General features: G+C 36.2%; 1 protein-coding gene across 1 annotated transcript; it reads left to right on the forward strand.

The window, feature by feature from the left end:
• Positions 1-8,071: 8,071 nt before the first annotated feature.
• LOC308517310 (small ribosomal subunit protein eS25-like) lies at positions 8,072-8,449 on the forward strand (the record flags this gene model as incomplete). Its single annotated transcript, XM_081088419.1, has 1 exon — positions 8,072-8,449. The coding sequence occupies one exon, from the start codon at positions 8,072-8,074 to the stop codon at positions 8,447-8,449; it is 378 nt and encodes a 125-aa protein (XP_080944545.1).
• Between the last annotated feature and the right edge of the window lie 18,011 nt (positions 8,450-26,460).

Consider the following 26,460-nt stretch of genomic DNA (forward strand, 5'->3'; position numbering starts at 1 on the left):
CTTCAAAAGAAGATGCTGCAAGCTGATCAATGATTCTCTCTCATCATTAATGTTTCTATCTCTCTCTCCCTCTCCCTTCCTTTCTGAAATCAATAAAAATATATTAAAATAACAGAAGATGCGGCAAGATTTTTGTATGCTTACTTTTTATTTAATTAAATAATTTAATGTATGTAATAGAAGATACAGAATAGAAATAAATTTTATTTATAGAAATTATGAGTCTGTGAATGTTACATATACCTATTTATTAATAAATATATTATCTTTATTGACCATATATGATTTTCCTCTTCTGTTTATATTAACCAAGATGATATTACATTTTCTCAACTGAATGTATAAAATGATACTAATTAACTTAGACCAACCGAAGAACTTGTATTTATGCATATAAGCATAACCAATGGACATAAGACACTGGTGGGTAGGGGAGGCCAGGGGATTGTCAAGGGTGGGGGAAAAAAAGGACACATATGTAATACCCTTTGTAATACTTTAAGCAATAAAACAATTAAAAAAAAACTTAGACCAAATTATTTAAAATATCTACTCAAAAATGCCATTCATTTATAATGTCCACCTAATGATGTAATTTTGTTTATTGCAAACCATCATGTCAGTGATTATTATAAAACACTAGCAAAAGGGAAACCATAGAGGCCTATGCTTATATATGTACATACAATTTTAAATTTTAATTTAATATACAAAAAATCTTGCAGGTTCTCACTTTATCTGTGAATTTTGAAATTATTAAAGTGACCTGAATTAGATTTTACACCAGTGATCTGTGTCTACTATTGAAAGTTAACATACTGCTGCAACAAATTTAACTAGCAAAAGGAAACATTCATTTTAGTGAAGTTCAATAATTTGAAAAATAATCAATAATAATTACCAATGATTCAACATTTACTCTGAACCACAAAATACACTAACACTTTATTGATATGAGCCCTATGAGATCATTAATTACTGCTCCATAAAATTTTATATGCAGAAATATTTAAAAAAATAATTCCACAATGTCTGCCTGAAAAGGGCTATGAAAACTTTAGAAAGGAGAAATTCAATCATTGTCTCCACTGAGGGCAGAGGAGAGGGGGATACAGAACGTATTTCTTTTATCACAACAATACGCTAATAGTTAACATGTGCATAGTAGACTATTTTATGTTTTTTAATTCTTAAATATTTCATGCTTACTAAAGAATCAAATTTATATTTTATTTTCTTCATCATTAGGTTTTTAAAATTTCAAAGAGCTATTTCAATGAATGTTTCCTATATCAGGTTTTTTTTTTTTCTACAGATAATGTACTTTTTGTGATAACTGTTCTATTTTTTTTTTTTCCTTTTTTTTTTTTTTTGGAAGAAAACTAATATGCTATGGCTGGCAATGTCTGTAAATAAGATATTTTTAAAAATAATTACTTAAGATAAGTCACATGTTATAAGGCATCTACAGCATTTCTTTGTAGTTGTTGATATTTTTACTTTTACTGTCACCTTAAATTTACTTAGGAAATCAAAAGATCTGTCTTACTGAGGAGACAGAAGAGGGCTATGTAGTTAGAGACTGGACCATGGGAAGAGAAAGTAGAACCTGGAAGTCCAAGAATAATAGGATCTTATAAATGTGGACAGAATGCAGCTTATTGACTGTGTTTTGTTCCCCTGTTCCTGGAGAAAGAAAGTAACCTAATGCTGAACCCAGCTAGGGGGCAGTTACCAGGGCAACCCAGCTGTTCAGAAAGAAGCTTTACAATGTATGGATGTTGCTAAAGCAGAATTCTTGGAAATGACCAATCAGGAGCTAGCAAAGCATACATCCACCATTAGACAAAGAAGCACACTCTCTTCTCTTCTCACTCTGGCATACTGGATTCCTGGCTCTCTTGTGGCAGGGTATATGCTCCCCTGCACCCACATGGCTTATGGCCCTATGGGACTCTACACATGAACTAATGGATTTACCTTAGGTGCTGAACTACACCCAGTTGCAACATGGAATGGAAGCTCTGGACACTGGCCTGCTTTTGCCTCTCCTAGAGTCCCAGCTCCAACTTTTCCAGGATATGCTTAAGGGACATTGGACTTTGGAACCTGAGACAAAGAAGCTTCACTGCCAATGGGCTTGGGTTCCCTTCCTGCTTCTACCTGCTGCTCCTTGCTGGTCCCTGCTGTAGGGGGTCCATCTAGCTCTCAATAAACTTTGCTTCCACTTATTGTCTTTGTCCCTCAACTCATTCTTTGATTTTGTGAGACAATGAACTCATACCAGAATCACAGCACTTTGCTTTCATTAGTTTAATTTATTAAATTTATTTATTCTGACATTTACTGCTACTCCCTTAGCAAGGGCATCTGTAGCCTGACCTGTATGACTGAATCCAGCGATTACCACTCAGCTGATACGGGTTAATAACTCAGAATGTTTGTATTGCTTGCCTGTGTGCAAATTAAGCTACAATGTACTGCAATCTTTTGCCAGAAAAAGTTTGATAAATAATTATGTTTGAATGGATGAGATCCAAATTTCCAGAAATTAGAGTTTTGTTGTCTGGAAGCTATAAAATGATAAGCATGATTTCAGTAAGAGCACACATTTTGCGATTCTTATTTTACACAATTCATATAACTTCAAAAGTGATAATCCATATAATTTCAAAAGGGATAGTATGAAGAGAAAGAGGAAAGTAATGTGCGGCTTTCTTTCTAAAATATAGAATGTAATGAATTTGGAGTTTTTAATTCCAACTGGATCTGAATCAGCATCAGGCACTGTCCCCTCAGTTTGGCACAGGCTGGCAGAGCTGGCTCCCTGTGCTCTGCAAAGACCCAGAACTGGACGAGTGGTTTGGATGGAGATGCAGTGGCACAGCTGTTTGGAGGAAGCTCACACGGAATGTGTCTAAATATTTCTTTAGCCAATATTAGTTACTACTTCTCCTTTTCTTTTTCATAAATATTTATCAAATTAGAAACAAACAAATATAAAGAAAGAAAGTGATATTGCTGGAACTGATTACATTTACGCTCATAAACATTTTAAAATTATGAATAAAAAGTAGTATCAATAGGAAATAATGTAAAATACATAGAAATGTATGTGTGTTTGTTTTTGAAACTTCAGTTACATTTTCTAGCTTTCAATCCCCCAACCTTGATTTTTGGGTTAAAGTTAAGGTCACTATTAAAATATGCCTATTCATTTTGCATGAAACCAAAAGAAAAAAAGGAGAATGTAATTCTCACTCTTCACTAATTATTCAAGAGTTATTTAAATAGATTAAAAAGATAAACTAGTCACAACATATAAATCATTTATAAGCAGGAGCATCAGATAATTGAACATATTCTTTCCATAATAGGTAAAAGTTTAAAGGGGTATATGTAAGCAAAAATAACTTCAGTGTTTTCAACCTACTTCCCAAAGCTTCTTGAAAAAAATAAGAGGAGAAAAATAGAAAATGTAAACTGAAAATAAATTGTAATATTTTTTACCTAACCAGTTTGAATACATGGCAATTAGTATTGCCTTACTGAAAACGTTTTAAATGGTAGCTTAACTTAATCAACATTTCCTTTTAATATGATTTAAATATATTAAATGAGAACAAAAGCACATAAATTTATGTGCAAAAAGAAAAACAAACTGTATCCCTTGAAATAAAATATTAATACTGGCTTTTTAGTGCTTCAGCAGAATCTCTAACATAGCAGAGTATAATTTGTGTATTAATTTAATTAACATAGTCTAAACATGCACTACTGAAGATATAAGCTAACAAAGACCGCTTTCCCTCACTGAGATAGTAGTCTATGAGGATCTTTGAAATTAAAATTTTGAGATAACTGTGATACTAATGAAAATAAAATAGTGCCACATTAGTATAACTCAACACCTAATTCTTAAGAAAGGGCAAAATCTGAAAATGAGTGGGATTTGGCCAGAGATAGAATTAAGATAATAACAAAATTAAGAGAAAATAAACCTATGAATGTTTGAATGCAAAAAATGGACCCAACTCCCCATTTTTACCATATTTATATCATTATGTCTGTTGTCAAACTTTCAGTGCCCTCCCACTCCGATTCTGGCCCAGCAAACCACATGACTTACTACTACCAGTGGGCTATCAGTACACTAGATGCCAGCAGAGACTTAAAGTAAGGGCCTTTGCCTTTTCCTATTCTGCTTTGCTTTCTGAAATTGCCATGGAGATAGGCACACTGACAGGGTGCAAGAGGATGAGATAAACATGTTGAAGAGACATTTTATCCAAGTGTATTATTTTCTTGGTGGTTTAAAACAACAGATATATTTTCTCTCATAATTCTGGTAACTTTAAGTCTGAAATCAGTATCACTGGGTCAAAATCAAGGTGTTTTCATGGTTGGACACCCTCCAAAAGCTGTAAGGGAGAATCTATTCCAGCTTCTTCTAGCTTTTGGTGGTTGCCAGCATTCCTTTGCTTGTGGCCATATAACTGCAATCCCTATCTTGATGGTCATATTGTCTTCTCTATGCATCTCTGTATAAACTCCCTTTGTCTTTCTTTTATAAGGACAATTGAGATTGCATTTAGGGCCCACCTGAATAATCCAGGATAATCTTCCCATCTAAAAATGTTTGAGTTAATCCTATCTTCAAAAACTCATTTTTTTTTTTTCAAATAAGGCAACATTAACTAATTCTGGGGATTAATATCTGATAGCTTTCGTGATTTTTCTTTTTTTCTCTATCCCAGTCTTTCCTCTGGTCCAAAAGATTCACATCAATGACACATGCAAAATATCATTCTCACATCCCAACATTCCCAAATGTATTAATTTATTATATCATCATCTCAATTCCAAGATCTCAACAAAATATCATCAAATTAAACATCTCAAAACTCATGACCTAAGTCATTTAAATCAGATATGTGTGAGGCTATTTATGATTTACCCTGGAGCAACATCCCGCCCCATCTGTGGATTTGTGAACCTAGAAAACAAGTTGCATGTTTCCAAAATACAGTGACCAGACTCCTGCTATAAGTTAGCAGTTATAGAAATTTCTAGTACAAAAGGGAAAAATGGAAGGAAAAGCACTATCCCCAAGCAATTTCAAATTTGCTAGGAGGGCATATCCCATTAGGTTTCAAGGCCTGAGAATAACTTTGAGGTTTGAGGCTCCAATCTCTGGGCTCTGCCCTCTGGGCCCCCACAGGCTCTGGCTTTTCTTTTACAGGCCTAACCTAGATAGTCAAAGATAATCTCCCCACCTCAAGATTCTTAGTCATAGAAATATCTGTAACTTAACCATATCTGCAAAATTCATCTTTCTAAATGTGAAGAGTTATAAGTGCCCACAACGAGAACAAAATACTAGTATCTCTGAGTGATAAGACCACTATAAATCAGCAAGTGCATCCAACTAAGACCAGCCTAAATTGCAGACTCACACTCAAGCACTAAAAGAATGTTTAGCATGGAGGCCCTGAAGAGTTTGTGATTTTTGTGTGGTACAGAGTTATTGTGAATATAATTACTTGATATACAGTGAAAGACTGAAAGCTTCATGAGAACAATACATGTTCTAAAAACTTGAAGAAATACAGTATAGTTAAAACCTAGCGTTTAATAGAGTGGGGATGGGAATAGAGCTGATAGTTGACAAATGGTGTGACAGGGAAGTAAGCGAGATCTAGATCTTAAAGGGTCATGTGAGTCATATTAAGGCATTGAAAGTTTATAATTATTACAAGGGCAATTGGGAGGCATTCAGGCATTTGAAGCAGAAGAGGCGTTTAGATATTCTTTCAAAAACCAGATTGAATTTGGCATTAGCCAACGTCACAGACTCATAGCTCTAGAGAAACAGGTGTTTGTTATCCTTGTGCTGTCAAGCGTGGATGTCACATGGTAGTACCTGAGGGTCTGTAGGTTGCAGACTCTGATAACAGATAATTTTTTTTTTTGGACATAAGGAAGACTGAGAACTCCACATGGCAAAACAACTTATACCAGGGTGTTATATATGTTCTGTTTTGTTTTTATTTATTATTAACCTGGTTCAATGATCTGTCTGAGCAGCTGGAATAGCAACTGGGAAAACAATTTCTTTCAGAAAGCAGTGCTTTTGATGGAGAGGGAGAAATCTTTTTATACTTCAGGAAGCCCTAACCTCAAATGGCAGCATTTAAAAGGATTCATTTTTTTCTTTTTCTTTTTATCCTCAAAACCATAAGGAAGAAACAAAACATTTCCAATATTCCTGGATAGGCCAAGGCATCTCGTTTGATAAACTTTACATTAGAACTACTGTGGGTCAGGATGATGTTTACTGGAAGGACAGAGAGCTTGTGTGTCTGGCCATGGGGAAAGCTAACTGGCCAAGCGTGGTACAGACAGGCCAGCTTCTTTATATTTTATTACATTATTGCTTGCCTTAGGAAGGGATTGCCTTTCAGCATCTATTTATGAAGGTTTTTTATTTTTTTTCTTATGTCAGTTTTTTTTTTTAATTCTAACAGTTTAATAAAGAGCTAATAAAATGCTAGCTTTTAACTTAAAAAAAAAAAAAAAAAAAACAGATGGGAGAGAAATTTGAGAGTCCAGTTTTTAAGGTATTGCAATGATGTTGGTAGGCATATTGAAGGCCGTAAATAAGGGTATAGTAGATTCAAATATTATCTATACTAATAAAAGGGTAATATGCTAATTAGACCAGGTCAACCAGACATCTTCCCAACATCTGATTTCCTTCCAGACAAAGCCACGGTGGCTGGGGCCAAGACAGAGGCAGTTAGGAGCAATCAGGCCTGAAGGAGAGCAAGCAGTTAGGGGCAATCAGGCCTGTGGGGGAGCAAGCAGTTAGAGGCGAGATCAGGTCAGTGTGGGGGAGCAAGCAGTTAAGGGGCAATCAGACCAGCAGGAAGGGCCAGTTGGGGGTGATCAGGCTGGCAGGGGGGCAGTTGGGGGTGATCAGGCTGGCAGGAGAGCAGTTAGGAGCATCAGGCCAGCAGGCAGAGGAGGTTAAGGATGATCAGGCAGGCAGGAAGGTGAGGGGTTAGGAGCTAGCAGTCCCGGATTGCAAAAGGGATGTCTGACTGCTGGTTTAGGCCTGATCTGTGGGATTGGGGCTAACCCAGCAGTCAGACATCCCCCAAGTGGTTCCCAGATTGAAGAGGGTGCAGGCTGGGCTGAGGGACCTCCCCCCAACCCCCATGCATGAATTTCATGCACCGGGCCTCTAGTTTAGGCTATAATATTGACAACATTTAGTAATTAAGAAAAAAGATAATTATGGAGAATTATCTTTAAACATTTTTTAAAAGTATAATTATGGAGTGTGATATTATAGATGAAACAATTTTTTTACAACAAAAGCAAAAACAAATGGTTAACTTTTGTGTATGCTGGGTTTGGTCTACCTATGAGATGTTCCAATAGAGATGACCAGTAGATTATTGGATATATGGTCATATGTTTAAGAAAAAGATGTGGGCTCCAAAAAGTCTGGGCGGGGGAGTTGGGTAGTGGCCTAGAAGGGGTTAATGGGGAGGGGATAAAGGAAGCATATGTAATACTTTCAACAATAAATATCTTTTAATAAAAGAAAAAAAATGAATCTGTACCTGAAATTACATATTATTTATTTGATTATGTATTAGCTTGTCTTGTCCTTCATTTAATGCAAGCTCTATGAGAGAATAAGTCTCACTCAGCAATTATCACTAACAGTAACACATATAACCCGACAATATATAATACATATTTTTATTCAATATAATTATGTAATTTGATCCTTTTAACACTAGCATCTCATATTTTAAATATACAAAGGAAAATTAGTCAATTTATCTAAAAACCTTATATTAAAAATATACTCTATGGCAAAATTCTGAAATATAAAACATATCCAATATAGACTTTATCAGAGAATTAACAATCTTATGAATATAAATATATGAGCAAGAAATTGCATCACAGCATATATGTTTAAAAGTATACACAATTGCTCTTGGGCTGACATCTTGGCCAGGCAGCAGTGCATCCCTGCTCTCTGAGTTCTGTGATGCTGCCCAAGGACAACAACAAGAAGAAAGATGCTGGAAAGTTGGCCAAGAAAGACAAAGACCCTGTGAACAAGTCAGGGATCAAGACCAAAAAGAAGAAGTGGTCCAAAGGCAAAGTTTGGGACAAGCTCAATAATCTGGTCTTGTTTAAAAAAGCCACATATGACAAGCTCTGTAAGGAAGTTCCCAAGGACAAGCTTATAACCCCAGGTGTGGTCTCCCAGAGGCTGAAGATTCGTGGCTCCTTGGCCAGGGCAGCCCTTCAGGAGCTCCTTAGTAAAAGGCTTATTAAACTAGTCTCAAAGCACAGAGATCAAGTGATTTACACCAGAAACACCAAAGGTGGGGACTCCCCAGCTGCTGGAGAAGATGCATGAACAACAGATCTCACCAGCTGTATATTTTGAAAAATAAACCTTTATTAAATAAATAAAAAAAGTATACACAATTATACAGTGGGCACAGTGGTCAAATAAGTTAACTTTACACTATGATCTATAGTTATTTTATCTAGTTTAACTTTAGACTTCTAACAAACTAGCTTTGTGGGATTTTTGTTATTGTTTGTGTGTGTGTTTACTTTTGTTAATCCTCATCCAAGCATATTTTTTTTCCATTGCTTTTTGGACAGAGTGGAAGGGAGGTGGAGAAACAGAGAGAGAGAAACATGGATATGAGACACCTCAATTGGTTGCTTCCCGCATGTGCCCTGACTGGACGAGGGGTCAAGCCTGCAACCGAGGTATGTGCCCTTGACCGGAATCAACCCTTAAGCCCATGGGCCAATGCTATAACTACTGAGGCAAATCAGGCAAATTTAATAAACAAGCTTTGCAAAATTAACACTCTTAAGAAAGGTAAGAACTTCGGCATACATGAATAGTTCCCTAATGCTCATGTTCTAACCTACTTATATTTTAAACTAATCTAAAGACTTACTGAATTGTTTAGACCATAATTCTTATAATTCAAAAGAAAAGCACTGGGTGAGGGGGATAATCAGACCATGATGTTCCATCTCTTGTAAAGAACTAGTAGACATCTGGTGCCATATGAAACCTGAGGCTAATACTACATGGCATAATCGCATGCCTGCAGCTTCCCTGAGGGAGGTCCTGTTGAGAATAACCATGAGGGTTGACAACATCTAACAAAGAAGCTGTGGCAGCATCCACAAGCAAAGAGGAGCCAAAGTGAAACTCTCAACAGAAATAGAGCAATACAGAGAATTATCACAAGATATACGTGACAAGTAACACAACATCTCACAGCTTTAAGATAAGAAGATACTGAAGATATTGCCTAATATAATTAAAGAGAGCTAAAAAAGAAACATTTGTTTTTCCCTCTGCATATAATAATACTTCTGAGAAATGGAAAGTTAGGGGAAGATAAAATTCCAATGTACATTTCAGAAGGAAGACATTTGTTCTGAAATCCCACTGATGGTCTCTTTTCAGGTTAGTGGTGAGAAATAGAAATATATATCATATAAAAACATCCTAATTCCCAGCCCACATCCTAGGAAATGATAGCAATTGTAAACATTGTTCCTAAAGCAGGCTAAAGAAGAAAATTTGCTTGCAGGTTTAGAAAAAGTATTAAAAATTAACTAACCCACATGAACTTACTACTTGTGATAATGGGATACATGAACATGGAGTTTTAAAATCTTCATGTTGATTTGATGCATCAAGAAAATCTGGACCTTTAGAGGTATTAATTGGATCAGAAGATGTTACATATTATAGAGATTTGCTAGTAGACTAGCACTGAATTAGAAGCCTAATTAGCTCTATCAAAGTATAGCCAAGCAGTTCAAAATGTGGCAGGATAGAAAGAAGCTAGGAAAATTTCTGGGCAAGTAGAATGGGAAAACTGAGACAAGAAGATTTGGGCAGTTTTCAGACAACTTGTGAATTGCAAGATCTTATCTTTTCATACCAAGGACACTTGAGAGCAAATGGTTTAAACCTCTCCTCTGCAATCAGAGAATACATAGTTTAAATCACCCTGACCTGGGAAAATAGAGAACAAAGACCTAATTAATGCCACTTGTGCCAGCTAAATCCAAGGAGAGATGAAGTCTGGGGGACAAATAACAAAAAACCCAAGCCATTTTGATGGTATCACTTGAAGGGGGAATGTTAGGCAGGGTAGATAACTGCTAGGGTAGGACAATGGGAAGGGGGAAAGGGGGAGGTTATCTTACCACTGAACAAAGAAGTGATCAGTCTTAAGACTTGCCAAAATAAAATCACCAGACGTGCTCATAAATTTTGAGAAAAGCCACAACAATGTGAAAAGGTGACCCTTGAAATCTAGTCTATCCAGCAGGGAAGCCTGAAAACTATAGGAAGATAACCTATAAAATCTTTAACCCCCAACCAGGTAGGGCGCTCAGACTAGCTGAGTTGCCCACTTGTGCTTTATGCTAAGTGTGTTTTTAATAAATTTGCTTACTTTGCTTCCTTAATAAATTTGTTTGCTTTTCTTCAACACTGCATTCAGTCACTTTTCTGAATTCTTTCTCATGAGTGTGGCAAGAGCCAAGGCAGGGAAATCCCTCTTAAACATGGCAAGTTATCTGATAACAAAAGCATTTTATTATTTCTTGATGACACAGATTTTCATGTTTTGTCAAAAGAATACTCAAAATGATATAAGAATTCAGGTAGGCAGAAAGGAAAAAAGAAAGGTATACAAATAATTTTGTTAAGGAGACAAAACATTGCATTTTATATTTTTGAAATATTTCCATAAAGTCAGGGGAAGAATTGTTTGAAGTTTAAAGAGTTTCTTAAAATGTATGCTTTAATGAAAGACCTCTTTATCCTGGAAATTTCAAATAAATCATTCTACATTTAAGTAATTTGTCCAATAATCAAGAGTCTTTTATTTGTAAAACATTAAAAATCTACCTATATACTTAAAAATGATTACTTTAATATTAGTTTTTTGACAATAATATGCATTACAATTTATTGAAAACACATTTTCATTTCATTTTACAATGTTTTGCTATAAAGGTAAGCATGCTGATTAGCAACTATTATAGATATTTGCTCAAGTCTTTGGGCAAATTAATAAATCCCTTGTGGAAATGTGAACTTTTCTAATAAAGCTACCTTTTCCTTATTCTCTGCTGGTTGCTTAAGGACCATTCTTATACCCTGGATCTCTAAGACCAAAGACAAACAATTCTTATAAATTACTCATAACAATTATTTTAATTTCCCACTCAATGTTAGACATAATTTAAAAGGAAATACAGGGAGGAAAATCACATTTACAAAAATACAGAAAGGATTAGGTATAATAAGCCCTCAATCCCATTTTCCACAGGTCAAGCTGTAATGACCTGCCGCAACTAGAAATTATGGCCAAATGAGATTGTTTGAGAATTAACAAAATTTTAAGATGGAAAACATTTCCCATGGAAAAGCCTGTTTGAAAAAAAAGTATTAGGAACCTTTGAGAAGTGAAAACTAAAATTTAAGGCAAGGGAAATTGAACAGCTGGGAATAGACCAGAGAACAGTTTGTGGAATTAGCAGCATGGATAAACATTTGCCCAGACAGTAGCCCAAGATAGCCTAGGGGTTTAGTTGTCACAACACAAATGAACTAATTGTGATGATTATTTCTGAGGAAGATGAAGGGAAAAATAGTTTATTAGTCAATAGTAGTTAATTGGTATGTTTTTTGAAATGTTATTTATTTTTCAACATATCTGACTCCAAGTATACCTACACCTAAATAAAATCTAGAGAGTAAAGTAGAAAGCAAACAAACAAAAAATAACACATATTTTAATGTGTCAAAGTTTTTAAAAATTGAAACACATTTTCTTGAGCCATGTTTCTACTTTCCAAGACATTTTTGATTCAGAAGTTGTCATAATTTCATCTTTTCCAGGAAAATCTTTTTCAAACAAATTTTAGCATGAATGATAAAAGAAAAACAGAGTTTGCTACATGTTGGTTTTTGAAGAATTTTCATTCTGGTCTTGATCTGAAGGAACAATTTTGAATAATCCAACATTCATTAAAATGGTTTAAAAAAATCTTGGAATTATCAGTATGGCTCTATATTCAAATATGTGAAAGGAAAGAAAAGCATATGGCCATGACTGAGAGACGGCAGAGTGGAGCACTTAAAGAAATCAGCATGGAAATAAAGTGCCCATTACCAAATGATGATTTACTGTATAATTTATGAAAAGGTAGAGTATGCTTAAACTGCACTTAGCACCTGGGTGATATGAAATATACATGCAATAAAATGTGTCCATGAAATTCCAGTAATAAGGAGTATGATGTTGGTTTCCTTTCTATCTTATTTCTAGTTTAACAGAGACCAGTGGTAAACCTAGGCAATATTCAGTAGCTTTCACTCGATTATTTTTTAGACTCATAGACCTTGATTTTCAGAGTTTCAGAATTGTCTGGTATAATATCTTTCTTGCGTGCATGCTCTCTCTTTCCTTCCCTGTCTTATCATGCAACATCTCAGACAGATGAAAATCTGACACACCAAACTATATAGTCTAGAAGAGTGTTACTCATTTACTTAACAATTCAATATTGTCTGCCTAACATGCCAGGCATAATTTTTGGCACTTGAAATACATCAGTAAACAAAACTGATCCAAAGCCTACATTCCATAATGGCATGTGTAGAGTGATTTTTTTCAGTATATTAATCAAGGTTCTTCAGATAATCAGACCAATATAATGTATATAAGTAGAAGCAAGAGATTTGTTTGAAGGGATTACTCATGTGCTTGTGGAGGCTGGCAAGTCCAAAGTGAGCAGAGTGGTTTAGCAAGCTAGAGAAGCTGAGAAGAGTAAATGTTACAGTTCAAGTCTGAAGGTAGTCTGTTGGCAGAATTCCTTCTTGCTTGGGGGAAGACCAATCTCTGTTCTATTAAAGCCTTCAACTGATTTAAAGAGGCCCACCTACATTGTGGAAGACAATCTCCTTTATTCAAGGTCCCCCAATTTAAATTTTAATCTCATTAAAAAGCACCCTTACAGAAATAGCTGGACAATAAGGTCCAGCCAAGTTGACAGATAAAATTAACTAGCACATTCAGAAAATATGGAGGTTTGGGGTGAAGGTACTGTGGAAATAAATAAAGATCAATAAAATGATAACATCAAATGCTATTTAGTTAGAGTTTGCTCATAATAAAGCCATCCATTGTCACTTGTGTTTTAACAGAGACTGAAAGGCAAGAAGAGGAGTGGGGAAGCTTTATTGGGAAAAAATGGGAAGGCTTCATGTATGACCTTATTTGAGGCTGTTGGCATATGGAAGCTGTAGACAGGCTAACTGGAAGTGGAACATCCTGCATAATTGGTTAGAGCTGCATATCTGGCTTTCTCTAGTTGGTGCTAAGTTGGAAATAGGGACAAAAATAAGGGAAACTGTCAATTACTAATTAGGTCTTGACCATTTGGGAGCAATTTAGAGCAGTTGTATGGCTTTCTGGAAATAGCAGTTACTAGAGAGAGCAATCTGACTGCCTACATGTCTTATTACAACAGTTTGGTTTTCTGTGTAGTTTATTATAAATAAGGGGGTTGGTTTTTTAAAGAGGCTGTTATATGCTGTCACTCAGACTTCGATTTTGATATGTGGTCTTATCATTTTCCACTTATATATTTAGCCTTCCAAAAGATAAACAATATTATAAAGATGTGAAGTGAACTGCATCGTGTATAAGAAGGTGATAAATGTTGCAGGGAATTATGAAACAATGTATGTATAATTTGCAGTACAAATTGGAGGAAGGTATAGAAAAGTTTGCAGTATTTTTAAAAAAATATTTTTATTGATTTCAGAGGGGAAAGGAGAGGGAGGGAGAGAGAGAGAGGAACATCAATGATAAGAGAGAAACATTGATTGGCTGCCTCCTGCTTGCCCCACAGTGGGGATTGAGCCAGCCACCAGAGCATGTGACCTGATCAGAAATCAAACCATGACTCCTGGTTCATAGGTCGATGCTCAACAACTGAGCCACACCGGCTGGCAGGAAAGCTTGCAGTATTACATTAAAAGTGAGATTTAAGCAAAACTTTGAAGAAGGTGATGGAATTATCCAAGCAAAAATCTGAAGGGATATAACACTAAACATATTGAACAGCTGCTGCTAAGCCTCTAATGTGGGTTGATACTGGGTATTTAAAATTTATCTAAAATAATCACAATGCCTCTCTTCCATCTTTTGGAATTCACCCTCTTTGGCATATATTTCACAATAGACAGCTACATTGCGAATCATTCATTTTCTTAGGGAGGGAATATTTAGAGGAAAAGTAAAACAGGGGGAAGGGAGATGGCGGAGAGAAAGAGAATCAAAAGAAAAGTCAAGTCAGCAACCAGAGATCACAGATTTGTACTCAAATAAAGCTCATCTTTGAAATCTAGATCATTCTTACTTGAACATTTTATCAGTTATATTTTGATATTATTTTTCTAAGTTGCTTCTGCTTGAACATTTCAGGGTTACTAGTTTAAGATCAGTATATGCTTAATTGATGTCCATTTGGTGGAATTTCCACATCTCACAAATAATTCCAGATTAGGTCTTATATTTTCCCAGCACAATGAAAACGGTTAGAGTCTGTGCTGTTCAGCCCCCAAAATGAGCCCTAATTATTCACATCAAAACTGGTTAAATCTCCTTCCACCTGAATAGGGCTCACCTTACATAATACACAAGGGATATTGTAGGAATGCTTGGGTATGACCTCCAATGATCCTAATATATAAAAACCCAGGGTCTGTAACAACTGACTGAAGGCTCGACCTAACACCGGAAGTCAGTCCTGCAGTCAGTGCTGAGTTGCTGTGGCGACCCAGCACTGACTGACACCAGTGTGGGTGAAGCAACCCAGCACTGACTGCTGGGGAGGCTGTGGATCAGGCCGAGAGAGAGGCCAGGAGAGAGAGGCAGGGTCTGATCCGTAGCCTCCATGAAAGCTGTTGATCAGCCGTTGCCTCTCCCTTTCTCTCTGGGCTTGCCAGCAGCCTTGCCTCTGTTTCCCTCTGGGCCTCCATGGGGGGCTGCTGATCACCCTGCCTCTCTGATCAGGCCCGGAGATAGGCCTGGAGATGGGCCTGGAGATGCTGACTGGCATAGAAACTGACCAATCAGAACTAAATTTGTGTGAACTGTGAGGAGCCAATGGCTGCCTAGGAGGTGGAGCTTTTGACGCTGACTGGCATAGAAACCGACCAATCAGAACCAAATTGTCCGGCAAGGGAGGGCAGTTGGGGGTGATCAGGCAGGCAGGCAGAGAGGTTAGGGGCAATCAGGTAGGCAGGCAGGTGAGCAGTTAGGAGCCAGTGGTCCCAGATTGCGAGAGGGATGTCCAACTGCCAGATGCCTGATGCTGGCAGTGAGATATCCCCCAAAGGGTACCTGATTGGAGAGGGTGCATGCTAGGCTGAGGGGAATCCCCCCCATGCACAGATTTAGTGCACCGGGCCACTAGTAGGTTATAAAATACATTGTGGCTTCTACTTCATGGTCTCTTGTATCACTTGATCTGGCAGAAGCCAGTCACCATGTCAAAAGGTCTATGGAGACATCCACATGTAAGGAACTGAGATAACTAGCCAATAACTAGCCCAACTTGCCAGGCATTCATGTTAGCCACACTGGCATGAATTATTTTGCCCCAGACAAGACTTTAGATGGCTGTACTTTGTACAGGTGACTTTTACCACCTATAATGCTTAGTTTTATATGCCAACTTGACTGCGCTAAGTGATACCCGCATAATTGGTAACATTATTTCTGAGTACGTCTCTGAGGGCCTTTCAGGAAGAGATTAGCATTCAAATTTCTGAACTGAGTTAACCAAGTGGCCCTTCCTAATCATGTGAGTACATCCAATCCATTGAGAGTTCAAATAGAACAAGGAGATGAAGGAAAGGAAAATTTACTTTCTCTCTGCTTGAGCTTTGACATTATTTGACCTCGCCCTTGGATATCGGTGCTCCCAGTTCTTGGGTTTTGGCATTCCTCACATCGATGTACTCCATTAGTTTCCTCACTTTCCTCCATAATCTCAAACCTTTTTAGTCAAACTAACTTATACTACAAGCTTTCTTGGTTTTCTAGTTTGTAAAAGGCAGATGCAGGGATTTCATAACCACATGAACTATTTCCTCTAATTATAAAAATATATGATTGTTTAGTTTTTGTTTTTTCTGGAAATCCCTACCTAATACACCACATAAAAAACACAGGACCAGGATCATCCTGCTAAACCTCTTGTAAGTTTCTGATGGTCAGAAACTGTGAGATGCTTATAGTTTTTTATGCCACTGAGTTTTCAAGTTTAGATGTTACACAAGTTATCCAGCCAAAGATGGGTTCCCATTAATAGATGATGGAGCAATGCATCTCAGGTACTTGTTTTATGCAAATAATCTCCTCTAGCTTCCTGCCTCACAATAAAGCTATTCTCAACTCCTGTTTTACATGAATATTAAAATTCTAGTTCCTATGATCTAGATTCTAGAACTTCTAGTAACTTGTTTGCTTCACTAATAGCAGTTCCCTTTTTATTTCTGTAATACAATAATTTTCCATTTTTGTACAAAATAAAACGATATGGCATATTAGGAAAGAAAGTCATGTTTTATTAGAATATTATAAAAGAAGTTTAATTTTCTTATCAGGCCAAAGTGAAAAAGAAGATTAATACTATTTATGAATTGATCCTCTGTTAATGCAAGTCTTCCAAGTATGAATATTTATCTTTTTAGTGAAAAGTGACTTCATTTAAAATTGCACATAACATTCCAATGCAGCCTATCATTCTGTCAAAGCCATTTTCCAAAATTACTTTTTAATTTCCAAAATTAGGATCCTGATTCTGTAAATCTTCCTGAATTCAATGGAAAACATTAGGAAAGTGTTTGTTTAATGAATAACTTCATTAAAATAAATAAATGTTTGTAATTTAGGTTCATGGGGTTTGAGTCCAGGTCTACCAAATGGTTTATTAAATTTTCTGAGTGTCAATATCAATACTCTTAGAGAATCTGATTTAATAGATCTGAATAAGAGTCTGTAAATTGGTATTTTAACAATCAATACAGGGAGTTTTGACAAAAGTGAGGTTAATAATAACACTTTGTGAAATATTGTCCATATTGTTCCTCATATTCAGTGATACATATTTCTTCTTTCATTTCTTACCACTCATTCTTTAAAAACATTTCTTTTTTGTGGGTGGGGACTTTTTTGGTTTGTTTGATTTGCTTTTATATGGATTTTATAATTGTGATTAAAGGGCTATTGTTGTGAGGAGTAGGTAAAAAGAAAAAAAACATCAGCAGCCATAATTCATGAGTGAAGATATTTGTAAATCATGTTTTAATAAGTCAAAAACATTATGTAGCATTTCTATGAAAATTCAATTAAAATTATAATAATGTATAACATGATGTACAATGCAATTAAAATGTAAAATATATAGCACAACGATGCCCAAATATTCTAAGATAAATGGTAATATAAATAGCAGTAGGCTTTAGTTAACTGCTAAATGCTAGCTATATTATAAATATTAATAAAACTGATACAAGGATCAGATGTTTAAGGTAAATATGAAGATTTTTGATTGAGGTTTGGGGTTGGAAATATTTGTTCAATTCTTAAAATAAAATATGTCTCTTAGGACACAGCAGGTACATCACATTCATTGGAAAATATGATGTGAAGAACTTAAAGATATATGCACTTGCTTTACTTTTCTTTTCTCTTATTGATATAAATTAGTTTATGGTTCTTATGAAGACATAGATGAACAGTGATATTCAAGGTAAGAAAATATCTAATGAGTCTTTCCAGAGAAACATTTAGAAGAATAAAATAAAAGGATAAACACATTCTGACATATAAAAACTTTAAAATATATTTGAATACCCTGACATAGGTAGACCTTAAGGGAAAATAAAATAGAAAGAATCAGTAAATATTGATTTATTTTTTATGCATTCATTGATTTCTTCTTCCTTTTCAAAAAGTTTTTATGTTAAGAGTATTACATATGTCCCCTTTTTTCTCCATTGAGTCCTTATAGTCTACCACTAACCCCCACCCCAGGACAGCACCACCCTATTGTCTGTGTCAAGGGGTTATACATATATGCATACAAGTTCTTTGGTAGGTCTCTTCCCACCCACCCACCGAACCCCACCTTCCCTCTGAGAGTCCACAGTCTGATCCATACTTCTATGTCTCTCTGGATCTATTTTGTTCATTAGAATCCACATATGAGTGAGATCATGTTAGACTTGTCTTTCTCTAACTGGCTTATTTTGTTTAGCATAATACTCCCCAGGGACCTCCAAGCTGTCTCAAAGGGTAAGACATCCTTCTTTTTTACTGCTTCACAGTATTCCATGATGCAAATGCACCACTGTTTTTTTTTATCCATTCATCTACTGATATGCACTAGGGCTGTTCCAGATCTTGGCTATTGTAAATTGAACTACTATGAACATAGGGGTGCATACATTCTTTCTGATTGGTGTTTAGTGATTCTTAGGGTATATTTCTAAAAGTGGAAACACTAGGTCAAATGGAAGTTCCATATTTAAAATCTGAGGAAACTCTGTACTGTTTTCCATAGAGGCTGCACAAGCCTGAAGTCTAACCAACAGTGTACTAGGCTTCCCTTTTCTCCACATCCTTGCCAGCACTTGTCCTTTCTTGATTTGCTGATGGTAGCCATGCTGACAGGTGTGAGGTGATACCTCATTGCCTTTTAAATTTGTATCTATCTGATGATCAATGACTGAGCATTTTGTCATGTCTCTTAGACATCTGTATGTCCACTTTGGAGAAGTGTCCAGTTAGGTCCTTTGCCCCTGTCTTCCTTTTGTTAAGTTGTATGATATTTTGGAAACTAACCTCTTATCAGATGTATCATTTTTTTTCTATTCAGAAGCTTTTTATTTTGATGTAGTCCCATTATTTTTTCTCTCCTTAGTTTCCTTTGCCCTAGGAGATGTGTGCACAAATATGTTGCTACAAAAGATGACTGAGATTTTATTGCCTATGGTTTCTATTAGGATTTTTATGGTTTCCTGTCTTACATTAATGTCTTTTATCCATTTGAGTTTATTCTTGTGTACCATGTAAGTTAGTAATCTAGTTTCTTTTTTTTTTTTTTTTTGCATTTGTCTGTCCAATTTTCCACCACCATTTATTTAAGAGACTGTCTTGACTCCATTGTATGTTCTTGCCTTCTTTGTTAACTACTAGTTAAGTGTGATGGCTTGGGTCTATTTCTGGGCTCTCTGTTCTGTTCCATTAATCTATATGCCTTTTCTGTGCCAGTACCAGGTTGTTTTGAGTACAGTGGCTTTGTACATAACTTGATATCTGGTATTGTGATCCCTCCAACTTTGTTCTTATTTCTCAAGATTTATGTGGTTATTCTGGGTCCTTTTTTTTTTTTGGTTTCATATAAATTTTTGGAGTATTTGTTCTAGATCTGTGAAATATGCCATTGGTATTTTAATAGGGAATGCATTGCATCTATAGATTGCTTTGTGTAGAATGGACATTTCAATTATATTAATTCTACCAATCCATGAACACAGTGTGTCATGTATGGATTTTATTATGTTGAGGTATGATCCCTCTTTTCCCACCTTGCTGAGAGTTTTTGTTAAAAAATGTGTGTTGGATTTTGTCAAATGCTTTCACTGAATCTATTGATCTTATCATGTAATTTTTGTCTTATAATTTACTTACTTGCTGTATCACATTTATTCACTTGCAAATATTTTTCCAGCCTTGCATCCGTTGGTCATGGTGTATGATCTTTTTAATATATTACTAATATTTTGTTGAGGATTTTAGCATCTATGTTCATCAGGAACTTCAGCCTTTAATAATCTTCCTTTGTGGTGTATTTTTTGGCTTTTTTATTAGGATAATTCTGTCCTCATAAATAGTGTTCCTTCCTCTTGGATTTTTTGGAATAGTTTGAGGAAGATAGGTATTAGTTTTTCTTTGAATGTTTGTTAAAACTCTCTTGTGAATCCATCAGGACCAGCACTATTGTTTGCAGGGTTTTCTTGCTTACTGCTTCAATTTGAACAGTTGTTGTTGGCCTATTCAAGTTTTCTGATTAAATATAAGTCATGAAACCATAAAAAACCAATAGAAACCATGGGCAGCAAAGTCTCAGACATCTTTTGTAGCAATATGTCTGTGCATATTTCTCCTAAGCAAAAGAAACTAAGGAGAAAATAAACAAATAAGACTACATCAAAATTAAAAACTTCTGAACAGCAAAAGAAACCATAAAAAAATGAAAAGGTAGCCAATTGTATTAGAGATCATACTTGCCTATGATACATCTAATAAGGGGTTAATTTCCAAAATATATAAAGAACTCATACAACTTAACAAAGGAAGAAAAACAATCAAATTTTAGAAAAGGGGGTGGCAAAGGACCTAAATAGACACTTCTCCAAAGTGGACATACAGATGTCTAAGGGACATATGAAAAAATTCTCAAAGTTACTAATCATCAGAGGGATGCACATTTAACAAGTTATATCACCTTACACCTGTCAGAATGTCTACCATCAACAAATCAACAAATGACAAGTGCTGGCAAGGATGTGGAGAAAAGGGAACCCTAGTACACTGCTGGTGAGAATTCAGACTTGTGTAGCCTCTATGGAAAACAGTACAGAATTTCCTCAAAAAAGTAAATATGGAACTGCCATTTGGCCTTAATGTTTCCACTTTTAGAGATATATCCTAAGAATCACTAAACACCAATTAGAAAAAAAATGTATGCACCCCTATGTTCATAGTAGTTCAATTTACAATAGCCAAGATCTGGAAACAGTCCTAGTGCACATCAGTATATGAGTGGATAAAAGACTGTGGTACATTTACACCATGGACTACTGTGCAGCAGTAAAAAACAACAACAACAACAACAACAACAACAAAGGATTTCTTACTCTTTGAGACAGCATGGAGGGATCTGGAGGGTAAGCGAAGTAAGCCAGTCAGAGAAAGACAAGTCTCACATGATCTCACTTATATTTGGAATTGTTATAGGATTCCAGGGCAGGAGGAACAGGGAAACTGAGACAGGAAAGTTAAAACAAGGCCAAACATTGTGGGCAATTTGCAGCCACCTTGCAACTAACAAACCATTATCTTCCCCAGCCAAGGGCACAAGAGCAAATGGTTAAAAAAAAAAAAACTCCCTAATGAGAGAATGAAGGAAGGGAGGGGGAAAGGGGAAAAGAAAAAGGAAAAAGGGGCAGTTTTACTCCCTAAGCAGAAAAGCCTGCAGTCTCGAGGTTTAGCAAGATAAAGGTGCTTTTCATGAATTCTGGGAAGGCCACAACAAGGTGAATAAAGGGATCTTGAGAATTAATCTGTATCAAAATAGTTAGCAGAGGAATTTTGAAGCCTGTAGACAGGAAGGTATGTAACAACTCAGACCCCACCAACTTGCTCTTCAGATTAGCTGAGAGCCCGTCTGTGCTTCATGAGCCAGATACATAGGTCCGCTTTGCTTTTTAAAATAAAGATCCATGCTTTAATGAATTGGCTTACCATGATGCAGTCAAGGTCTCTCATGCAGACTCATTTATGTGAGAAAACAATGGCTGAGGCTGGGACAGCCCTCTCCCACTGGCTCAAGGGGCTTGTCTGGTAAAGCCTTGCTGGTGCCGTGAGAGGTGCCTATAATAGAATCTAATGAATAAAATAAACCGATGAGCAAAATAAATCCAGAGACATAGAAGAATGGAACAAACTGACAAATCTCAGAGGGAAGGTGAGGGTGGGGAGATGATTGGGAAGAGATTAACCAAAGAACTTATATGCATATATGCATAATGCATGGACACAGACAGTGGTGTGGTGACGGCCTGGGGGGTGGCTGAGGGAGTAAGTGAGGAAAGAAAATGTGATATCTATAACATTTTAACAATAAAGATAATTTTAAAAATACCAATAGCATATTTCAGAGAACCAAAACAAATACTCCAAAAATTTGTATTGAATCAAAAAAAATACTGGAATAGCAACAGTGATCTTGAGAAAGATGAACAAAGTTGGAGGAATCATGCTACCTGACATCAAACTGTATTACCAAGCTATAGCAATCAAAACAGCATGGTCCTGGCATAAAAAGAGACATATTAACCAATGTAAAAGAATAAAAACCCAGAAATTAACCCATACCTTTATAGTCAATATTTGACAAGGGGGAAAAACATACAATGGAGTAAAGATAGTCTACTCAATAAATGATGTTGGGACTATTGGGCATATACTTTCAAAAAAATAAAACTATATCACTTTCTTATATCACATAGAAGAATAAATTCAAAATTGATTAAATATTTAAATGTTAGACTCAACACCATAAAAGTATTGAGAGAAAATATAGGCTGTAAATTCTCAAACATTTCTCATATCAATATTTTTTCTAATAGATCTCTTTGGGCAAGAAAAAATAAACAATGGGGCTACATCAAACTAAAAAGTCTTTGCACAGAAAAGAAAACCATTAATAAAATGAAAAGACAGCCCACTGATTGGGAGAACATATATGCATCAAAGATGCATCTGATAAGGGATTAATATCCAAAATTTATAAAGAACTTATAAAACAACACCAAAAAAACCCCACAAACTATTCAATTTAAAAATGGGCAGAACACCTGAGTAGACACCTCTCCAAAGAGAATATACAGATCCCTAACAGACATATGAAAAGATGATCAATTTTATTTACCATCAGATAAATGCAAATTAAATCCACTATGAGATATCACCTCACACCTGTGAGAATAGCTATCATAAAAAAAATCAACAAACAAGTGTTGGTGGGGATGTGGAGAAAAGGGAACCCTAGTTCACTGTTCATGGGAATGCAGGTTGGTGTGGCCACTATGAGAAGCAGTATGGAGTTACCACAAAAAAATAAAAACTGAACTGCCTTATGACCCAGTGATTTAACTTATAGATATTTATTTTTAATCTATCAAAAACATAACCACTATATTAAATAATGTTATGATTACATAAATGTGTATAGTACTACATAAGTAGGATTTACAATGCAAATTTTTTGCACCAGAAATTCTGCCTATCATTTCATTTGTATAATTATGTATGACAAAATTCGAGGAAAGAGTTTTAAGTCTTTGTTTTTACCTTGAATTAACAAAGAGGGCTAGGGATACTCTCCATTTTTTCATCTGTAAAGTGAGCTACCTCATCAAATATTATTGTCTCTTTCTGCTTTGCATGTTTTATCTATCCCTAAACCAACCTAGAGCTTCTGGGGGGTGGAGGGAAGGAAAATCCTATCTAATAAAGAGGTAATATGCAAATTGACCATCATTAAACACACAAGATGGCCACCCCCATGTGGTTAAAGATGGCCGCACCCATGTGGACACAAGATGGCCGGCAGAGCAGGGCAGTTGTGGGCGATCAGGCCAGCAGGGGAAGGCAGTTGGGAGGGACCAGGCCTGCAGGGGAGGGCAGTTAGAGGCAATCAGTCCATCAGGGGAGCAGTTAGGTGCCAATCAGGCTGGCAGGAGAGTGGTTAGAGGATGATCAGGCTGGCAGGCAGAAGTGGTTAGAGGCAATCAGGCAGGCAGGCAGGTGAGCGGTTGGGAGCCAGCAGTCCTGGATTGTGAGAGGGATGTCCGACTGCCCAGTGGGATCAGGCCTAACCAGGCAGTCGGACATCCCTTGAGGGGTTCCAGATTGGAGAGGGTGCAGGCTGGGCTGAGGGACCCCCCTCCCTGTGCACTAATTTTGTACACTGGGCCTCTAGTGTCCAATATAATGACATATTGGTAAACTAAATATTCTTTAAGGAAGTATCAAATGATTACATGAGGAGAAGACAGATTATAAAATAATACTTTTAATTAACAGTAAGATTTTAAGTGGGGGGGAAAATGCAGAATGTAGTTCTGACCAGAAGTCATAGTGGAATAATGAACAATATTGTTAGTTACCAAAATCTTTCTGCTCAGTGAGAATTATAACCCAATCTAGATAAGTCCAATAAACTCTCCTATGAGGGAAACAATCTGATTTCATCAAAATGGATTCAGCCTGTGGCATGCTGTGTTTGGTTGTGGCCCAAGTCACAGCCCGCTGGGAGTGGCAGCCCCTGCCATCAGTGTCTGTCAGGGAGCAGACACTTCTCTCTTTGTATTATCATAGAGCTCCAGGCTCCTGTGTCAGTCAGACCCAGTGAAATGCTGACAGTGAGCTGCTGCATAGGCCAGTGAGAAGAGCTCACTCTGTATTTAAAGGGCCCAAGAGCTGCAGGAAGACAGTGTTCCTGCCTCTTCTAAGTGGCATGTATGAAGAGATATCTGAGTTAGCAGTTCTGACAGCCCCACGAAACTTGATCCAGACAGTAACAGAATGTGAAATAACAGGAGCTCTCATCCCTGAGTTTATGAAAGAAGATAGAGGACGAAGAATTCGGAGTGTTTCTGATAAACCTGGCATTATGTGGGTGCATTAAACACATACTTACATTTTAATTTCCCAAAACACCAACGTATGCTTGCAAAGTTTAAACCTCAGTCATTTAGTAAATAAGTAGTTGTGGGTGAGAAAATCTGATAATCTGAATAGAAACAGGTTAAAACACTGTGATGAAAGTGGGCTCTGGAAACCTGCAACTTGGTTTCAAAATTTGTTTGACCACTTCGGATTAATGAGAATTTGGACAAGTTTTCTAAGTGCTTTGTGCTGTAGTTTCCTCATCTGCAAAATGTAAGTAGAGTTCACATGGCAAAGCCGTTGTAAGAGTCAAATAGCATTAACACTATTAATTGCTTAGACAAATAATTAATGTTTAGTAATATCCCAGAAATGGTTGACATTATTTTTCTTTGATCATCAAAATCTATGATTATTCTAAAATGCTGTTCACCTTTCTGTATTTGAGTGTGGTAGTCATAATACCAATTGAAATATGTTTTCAGTGTTCTTATGCATACAATTCAAGCACATCATCTTTCATATGATTTATCCTTTTTTTATTTTTTAATGTTTTTTATTTATTTCAGAGAGAGGAAAGGAGAGGAAGAAAGAGATAGAAACAACAATGCTGAGGGAGAATCATCGATCAGCTGCCTTCTGCATGTGCCCTACTGGGGATGGAGCCTGAAACCTGAACTTATGCCCAGACTGGGAATCCAACCATGACCTCCTGGCTCATAGATCAATGCTCAGCCACTGAGTGACAGAGGCTGGGCAATTAATAATTTTAAGTGTTTGTTTTTTTTTAATCCTCATCCAAGGATATGTTTATTTATTTTTAGAGAGAGGATATGAGAGAGAGAGAGAGAGAGAGAGAGAGAGAGAGAGAGAGAGAGAGAGAAAGGAAGAGAGAGAGAGAGACATTGATGCGAGAGAGAAACATCCTTTGGTTGCTTCCCAAAATGTAGGTATGTGCCCTGACTGGGAAAGAAATCTGAAACCTTGGTGTATGGGATGACATTCCAACTAACTCAGCCACAGAGCCAGGTCCATATAATTTATCTTGATTATGCTGATTATCTTAATCTATTTGGGTATTTGTTTTAATAATTTATTTTATCTTTATTGCTTAAATGATACTTTGTTGAATTATTAGTAATACATTATTGGAAATGCAAAACTTGAACTCTAACTTTCTAGCTTCAGGAATAGTGATTACAGAGCAATAAACATACAGAAAAATTTTAATAGGTAAAAAGGTAAGTGCATTAATGAGAACAGATAAAAAATGCTTCAAAGATGTTATTTGTGCACTGTCATCTGAATGCCTCACAGATATCTTGAACTTAACATACTGAAAGAACATTACTTACTTTCCCATTCCTATTGCAAATTGAGTCTTCATTCTGTTTTGCATTTCCTGTTAATCGACACTGATTAATAATCTATTAATTAATTTGCTCTTAAACCAAATCTTTGTGAATTATATATTATTAGACAAATATACTCAAAAATTCACTTATTTATATATAGGAGCATATACTCAACAAATATTTAACTGATGTCTACCATAGGTATTCACTTTTGATAACTCTATAAAGAATGGTAAACAAATAGAAATTATTCTTCCCATGATTCATACAGTGTTGGCAGAAAAAGACAAATTTGTTCATAATACAATTAAAAATTCTGATAGTACCTACTATTACTAAGCACATTTACAAAACAAAACACAACAAAAAGGAGCAATGGAAGATAGGTGAAAATTCAGTGGATACATCCAAGTGTTGTTTCTTCAGTTTAAAACACACTTTCCCCAATAATTATATTGTCCTCTTTCTCAATTCTT

The sequence above is a fragment of the Myotis nattereri genome (genome assembly GCF_964212035.1).
Source record: "Myotis nattereri genome assembly, chromosome: 3".
Taxonomy (NCBI): Eukaryota; Metazoa; Chordata; class Mammalia; order Chiroptera; family Vespertilionidae; genus Myotis; species Myotis nattereri.